The sequence below is a fragment of the Corvus brachyrhynchos genome, unplaced genomic scaffold (genome assembly GCF_000691975.1).
Source record: "Corvus brachyrhynchos isolate BGI_N302 unplaced genomic scaffold, ASM69197v1 scaffold17, whole genome shotgun sequence".
Lineage (NCBI taxonomy): Eukaryota > Metazoa > Chordata > Aves > Passeriformes > Corvidae > Corvus > Corvus brachyrhynchos.
Genome location: NW_008240046.1, coordinates 2,002,139 through 2,009,797, shown reverse-complemented (window position 1 = coordinate 2,009,797; position 7,659 = coordinate 2,002,139). Strand labels below are relative to the sequence as shown.

At 34.8% G+C, this 7,659-nt stretch overlaps 1 protein-coding gene across 2 annotated transcripts in view; it reads left to right on the top strand.

Moving 5' to 3' along the window:
* ARAP2 (ArfGAP with RhoGAP domain, ankyrin repeat and PH domain 2) overlaps positions 1-7,280 on the top strand; it is a 124,413-nt gene extending 117,133 nt beyond the window's left edge. For both annotated transcript variants that reach the window (XM_017744618.1, XM_008641360.2), the window contains exons 32-33: positions 517-648; positions 3,979-7,280. In XM_017744618.1, the coding sequence (XP_017600107.1) occupies positions 517-648; positions 3,979-4,329 (483 nt within the window). In that variant the 3' untranslated portion in view covers positions 4,330-7,280. The remainder of the gene's footprint in view (positions 1-516; positions 649-3,978) is intronic.
* Positions 7,281-7,659: the final 379 nt, after the last annotated feature.

The window sequence follows — 7,659 nt, the reverse complement described above, 5'->3', positions numbered from 1 at the left end:
GGCCACATTTGAGTCAGTCTGCCCCAGCCTGTAATGCTGCCTGGGCTTGTTGTGGCCCCAGTGCAGGACCCTGCACTTTGGTCTTGAACCTCAACAAGAAACACATTTTGAAACACTTGTGTGTTGGGGTAATTTTATCTTATTTCAGAAATTTTTTTTGAGACTCCTGAAAGCATACTTCGGTGGAATTTTGAAATTGTGAAACAAGTCAATGTGTATGTCGCATTTGATGATATCTTCTATTTTTTGTAGATAATTAGAATAATATTAGGGAAGGAAGATGTTTGATACATGACAATTATGTAGAGACAATTTGGTTCTGTTCACTCAACATTGTGCAGCACTTATGAAATATTAATATAATTATAAGCATCATGAAGTTTCCCCTTTCTCCCACAACAGGAGGCCATGGTGGTGTGCGGAATATAGCTTTTTCCAAGGGAGTTTTACATACCAAAGAATGTTGTGTATTTATGAAATTCCACACTGAAAATAAGGAATAATTTTGTTCTTTAGCATGCAGATACATGGCCACCTGCTGGAAAAGCAAGAAAACAGTCCATAACTAAAAGTCCAAAGATCCGAGGCTTACCACTAATTCCCATTCATCAGGAGAAGAACACTTGTAAAATCAGAGGGAATACAGAAGTAAGTGGGGTTTAATCTTGATGTAGAACTTCTAACCACAATGTTGTAATATTAAGTATTCCAATAATGATGAACTCTCTAGAGCTGGATAAATATAAAATGTAGATGTTCTTATTATCAATGTCTCTTCCAATATTTTGTCATTAAAGAAACATTTAGGACAATTAATATAAAAAAGCTATTGTAGTCTCAACTTGTGTAACCTCTCTGGCTGTTCAGTAAATCATAATGGCCTTCTATTTGTGCTGGGTTTTTTTTTCAGTAGAGATTGTTCATTAGGAGTAAGACTTTTAGCTGGAAATATTGTGCACATTATTACAGTGCACTTTATGACGGGTTTTTTAAATAAGATCGTTGAAAACTGTCCTGCATGCATATCTTACAGTATCTTTTCTTCTGTCTAAAATAACTGCGCTGTTATAGTTATCTACTCTGTGACTATAATGGAAAAGCTTAGATGGAACTAACTTTGATACATTCAAGTTGTACTATAATTAGTCTCAAAGAAGAATAAGAGGCTTTAGTTACAACTCTTTGAATAGACTGAGCTTTGTTACTACATTATGTGCACTAGTGATATATCTGAACCTTATATTAGCTTGAGATTACTTTCTGGTATCCACATAGAGATACTGATGCCTGTGGGATGAACTTACTTGCCTTACTTCCAGCTGAGGTGAAGCAGTGGAGGTAATGTTCTACTTGAGAATAGTAGTGGTAACTAGCCTGACTGCAGCAGTGAGTAACTGTTGCAACAACAGCTTGGTCCTTTGACTGCAGCAGTATTATTTCTTGCACATGTTAGAAATTTTGAAGGGAGGTAGTTAATATGGGATGTGTTATCACCACTAACAGAGATGATGGTTCAGGTACAGAGTGGTAACGTTGATTTGTTTCCATGGTAAACTAAAAGCACAAGGCAGGCACAGTGCTTTATGTAAAACACAACTCCATCTTGTGTTACCCTTTCTTCCAGAAAGAATTTCTGCTCTGCCTAACTACAAGAGTATAATACCATGTGAATATAAATATTTTGTAATTTGTTTACAAACTTTCATATTTTGTTTAATTTATCCTTTTTAACCTTCTCTCAAAAAGTATTTTTGCAATTTTTTATGAGTTCTTTCTGATGCTTATGTTTTCAAACTTCTTTGATGAAAGTAAATCATAGGTCTTGTCAGTCCAAAAACTTCATAACGCTTAGGTGTGTCTCTTACCTGTTCCTTATGCAAGTACAGTTGAAACCTCTAGCACATGCTTTGAGATGGCTACAAATTCAGACATTCTAGGATAAAGGTTTTATTGGATTTTGAGCTTCCTGATAAAAAATCCTTAATGCCTTATAGTACCATATGTATTATTTTATTTCTTTTATTGTGGATAATTTGCTTCATTAGGGAGGACTAAAGTTTTGTACACTGCAACTTTGAGGAAGTCTGAGTTTAAACTTAAAAGCAGAAATCCACAGTCTTCATTATTTATGCCATGACTAGATCTAGGGAATTTTTATGCAAAAGGTATTTGCATACTTTAGGAAGGTTAACATGAAAACACATAATGAAAAATAAAAACTAATGCTTTCTTTACATGGAAAGCTAAAACTGGAATGAGCAGTAAAATAGTGGTAGAAAGTCTATATATGACACGGTTTATTAAGAAGAAATACTATACCCCAGTGGAGTCAGTTAAAAAAAAGATGTACCATTGGGAGACCACACCTTCAGTCCTTCCATGAATTTGAGTACTCCAACATGCAATAATATCTCCATTTTAAAGCATTAGAAAGTAATAACAGAACAAGCATTTTCTGAAACATGCTGGTTTATGGGAAATGGATGTCTGTTTACAGATCAATGTGTAAACTTGTAGTAGAAATGGGATCAATTTATACAGGCAGGAAAAGAGACTGAAAGTTTTTCAAACAGTGGAAAAAGTGATGTCTTCATGAGAGGAAGATGAGTGGGGGGAAAAGAACCCCAAACCACTAAAGGTCAAACATACCCAGAAACTGAGTTTAATATTAATATTTTTTGCTAAAATGGCTATATTGAATGTCTGATTTTTCCCCATTACTGGAAGCAATTTTATTGTGTGTTAACAAGATAAACATGTAACACCAAAGGTTTGAAAGACTCAAAACCTAAGAATCCTAATAATAAATAGAACCAAAACATTTTGGTTATTTCTATACCATTTGTTGTATATGTGTCTATTTAAAATATGTGTATTTTTCATATGGAATTATTTAATTGGAATAGAAATACATTGCTGTGTATCTGCAGGAAGTATTTGATGTTATTTCAAAATATGAGAAGACTGAGGAATGAGGAAAAACCTTTTCTTTCAAGCAGGGCCGAATACCATACTCACAATAGGTCGTACAAGAAAGGCCTACAAGAAGGCCCAAACCGTTCTATAATTCTGTGTATCTAAACTATCTCCTTCCTAGTGTTTGAGTAGTTTCTCATGTTTGTGTTAACATATAGGAGGTATTAAGATTCCAAGGAACAAGTTGCCTATATGCTGTGGATAAATAACTCCATAAAAAATGCAGTCAAACTGAACAAGTTCCACAGAGGAAATACAAAAAGAACCAAAGTTTCCCTCAGTTTTCTCTACCTTCTGGTAGTCAAAAAAGATGCCACACATGAAAGAAGAATTCCAGGACCTACTTTTCTTTTAGAACTACCAGACTTTTCCACAAAAGGAATGTTCTCACTACTGCCACACCAACTGAGCAGCCAGAATAAAATAATGCAAATTTAGATGCAGCATCTGATTTACCTTTTATTTTTTACAGCTTAAGAAGTTGAAAACAGCCCACCAATATGCAATTTGAAAAAGCAGCCAGTCTTTATAATTTATCAGTTGCTGAAAATGTTTATGTGATTAAATTATCTTTCCTATATTCATGTTGCTCAGTCATTACTTTATCAAAATTGCATTATACACAGTTGCATTCATTCCATCAAACAATTCTGAGTCTTTAAGAGTATATGGATCTTTTGTAAAACATTAAAATTTAGTCTACTGTGGTAGAATGAAAAATCAAATTGTGATTCTATGAAAAAAAATGTCTTCATTGTCATGGTGCATGATTTATGTAAATTTGAGGAGTATCACTAATTGAGAAATTCCTCACTAAAAATGCTTGCTAAATGATAATAGCACAATTGTGGTAATTTAAAACTGACTTTGCTGTCTCAGCTCTTGAGTAAAATTAATTTTTTTTTCTTTAGAACTTAAGTGAAACTAATGACCAAAAGTTGCAATGTAATTATTATTTAATGTGGTGTTAATGAACTTATTTCTCTTTGCTTGTTTGGTAAGAATATAGAACTACAAACTGGAAAATCAAGATTTGGTGAACATCATGATAATGAACTTCTGGAAGAAAGAAAAAACTTGAAAGAAAAAGCATCTATTGTGGCACAATGTTTGGAAAGAAAGGAGGAGAAAGTGCGAAATCATGCAAAAACACATCGAAACTTGATTTCTGAGGATGATGCAAGCTCAGGGATGACTGAACTACACCAAAAACCACATAAGACACTGAAGAAAAATAAAACCAAAACAAACAAAACTACTTTGGAATTAGATAGCAAATTGCCATCAAATGTGATTCAGGAACTAAATACAGTGCTGCAGAAGAACAGAGCACTTCATGAAACCTCCAGCTGATTTCCTGAGCCTGAAGTGTAATATTTACATATATATATATTCTTGTGTTATATACATATACATATATATATATTCTTGTGTCTGTGTTTTCTGTTCAAAAGTAGTCTGTTTTGATGTGTGTAGTTTGTACAGTGCAGAGGAAATACATTTGTTTGTATGCAGCTACTGATTTTGTGTATGTGTATGCCCCATGTTATAATTTTAAGACTGAGCTGGAAGAACTGATTATGTAAAAATCCTGAAGTTTGGAAGGCTTTCTGTGCAGTGAAAGGACACCAGGGTTCTGTCAATTTTTGGTTGTTGTTTGTTTCAGATTTTGTTTGATATAGGGATTCTAAGAACTGTCAAAACCTTTTGCTGTGTTTTTACTCTGTACTACCTTGTAAATACTGGAGAGATATCTTTGAAAGACAAGTTATACTCTGAAATTCATACTATTGGCCTGCAATATTTTTAATTGTCTAACACTGTAAAAATTAGTAACATCTGATTTGAAATTGATTTTGGTTGGGTTTTTTGTTTGTTTGTTTGTTTTTATTTAAGGAGAAAATTAGTATTTGCTTCCATAAAATTGTCCACTGACAAGGCATCATGTGAAAGAATCAGAAGGGAGAGAAATGTAGTAGGTGAGACAATGTATTAATTCTTGTATCTTGAAACTGTGTCTCTATGGTGTACATCTGATTATGACATCTAAGTAATGAGACTGTTGAGGAGGACAAAAGAAGTCTTCAAAGCAACATCTAATTTTAAAGGGTACCTGAATTGGAAGAACAGCATCATCTCTGTGCTCAATGGGCTGTTTTCTAAACAGGCCTTAGTTAGCTCAGGGTGACAAAGGCAGGCTTTTCTGTTGCTGTTTGCATAGAGCTTGCTTGGTGCTAACAAAGTTGCTGACCTCCCATGAGTATTTAGTATTTAAATGAGAAATTAACTCCTTTAAGAGAAAATGGTCCCCACACAAACAAATCAGAATGGTACCATCACACTCAGTTAAGAAGTGCCAAATCCTAAATGGGGGAAGAGATTTACCCCTCTCTTTACCATGAGGACAGAGATGAATTGTATTCTGTTTGCAGGGACTAGGAAATGGTTGTGCTACAACTGTAGCACTGCTCTTCTGCCTATGGGGGCAGGTCCCAGTGTTGCAGAACAGCCTCACTTCCTGCCTTCTTAGTATGTAGGTAGCAGTTCCTGAAGATATGTGATGTAGAACAGTACAGCTATTTTGATTTTTAGGCCCAGAGTTCCCTTAAATTTAATAATCAGCATTGCTCTTAAAAAAAAAACCAAACAAAACTATTCAAGGAATGAAATTATTTTCATTTGTTTTTCAGATCATATTGCTTATGCCTTGGAATTGCTGCCTTCTTGCCTCATGGCATATCCATTTTTACTTTGTTCCGTAACAGCTGGATGGGCAAAAGGCACTGCTGTGCCGAGGCTGTTTCCAGGTGTTGTAGATGCTGTCTGGTTGAGCAGCAGGACCAACAGACGAGAGCACTAATGAGCTCACATGGCACCTTTGCTTCAAGGGAGGCACTAATAAGAGCATCTGCTTGTTTTTGCTGCTGTCCCTTTTGTGGTCTGACTAGCCAACACTGTCACAGATTTTCACCAGCCTTTTAAGAACTTACTGATGCCTTTAGTGTTTGATTGGAACTGGCCAGATCTCCTAAGGTAGAAGAGAGGAAGCACAGAAGCAGTATGCTCACTTATTCCCTCTTCTATTTTTGGTAGTCACAGGTGCTGTTAACATTCTCACATCATTTACTTCTATTCTTGATTGCATTGAGCAGCTTAATTGGAAAAATAATTTGTTTGATTGAAGAAATTAGGCAAGTGACTCAAATAATGTATCTGGCAACTCTGCTAGGAAGTACAGAGGAAATGAGATCAAACTCAAATACTTTATAGTTGTATTTATTATTCTGGAATGTAGCACTGACAAAGCAAGTCTAGACTTTTAGACTTTGCACTTACCTTATTTGAGCAGTTGTTAAAACTGAAAAAAGTCTGTAGATGTTAGTTTTCCCAGTGCACTATTGACTGTTTTGCTACCTTCACTTTTTAATTGAGCCTTTTCTAATCACTGAGGCCCTGTCTCAAGAAAGCATATCAGCCTGAACTTAAATTGCATTGATTAAAGCTGGTGCTTAACGTTAACACATTCTTAAATGCTGATTTGAATTGGGGCCTAATGCCAGTAGGAGAAATTACTTTATCTTCTGTCAGGCTGGACCTGAATGTACTATTTGCAGTTGTACTTTTATTTGCAGATATTTCTCAGTATTGAGTTATGGTTCCTATATTGTTTATCTTTTTATTGGGTCCTTAAAAATGACATTCACTTCACTGCTGAAAGCCTCATGCATCATTTAAGCCACTACACTAATGGAATAAATGGAGCAGTGGAAGGGGTTTTGTGCATTGAAGTGAATATCCATGAAGAAAATGCTTTGTGTATTTTTATTGGTTCTAAGGACTACAGAAACACTTGCTCTATTTCAAAACCATATCACAGATAAATTATCTGTATAACTGCTGCTAACAGGCCATAAAAATCAAGAAGATGTTTAATAAAATGTGTTCAAATTTGGGGTTGTATGTATACCTACACAAAGACACATAATGTGCATACATTTATGTGCACGTTTACAGAGGCACACTGAATGGTGACAGTGTTAGCACAAGTAACACTTACTTGGGGAAGTAGAAATTAAATTTGCAATTAATTATTTTAAATAGGTATCAAAGTTTTGGACTGATCATCCAACACATTATTGTTGCACTACATGTTTCAGACTGATCTAAGACCCGCAGAATAAATGTGGTTTGTTGCAATATCTTAATGGCTGCTGATCTTTTGTTGTTCCTGTGCCATGTTGAGGACTGGTAAAGTATAATTTTCAGAGAATTGTAATTATTTGAATAAATGCTATTTCTCAGAATGATGAATCTGGTGATGGATTTTTTTCAGGAAAAAAAATCAGTAAGAATGTTAAAAAAAAAAAATTCTGTGTGCCCATATGAAAGTTATTGAATAACCTGGTAAGAGCTTACTTTCTCATCTGCAAAATGAAGTTAAATGGGAGACCAATATTTTATGTACAGGCCTATAACAGTGAGAAGACTAAGAGTAATATCTTAATAAATCATAGTAAATCTCAGGTTCATCATTACCTTGTTACACTTCTGCAACCATGATAGGTAGGTGTAAAGGTGACGTGTAACCAGTGTTTATATTGTTTAACATAATGCCTGTTTTCTGTTTGTGTTTTTTCACATTAGGATGGGTGAGGGAAACAATGAAAACCCAAAATGAAATAC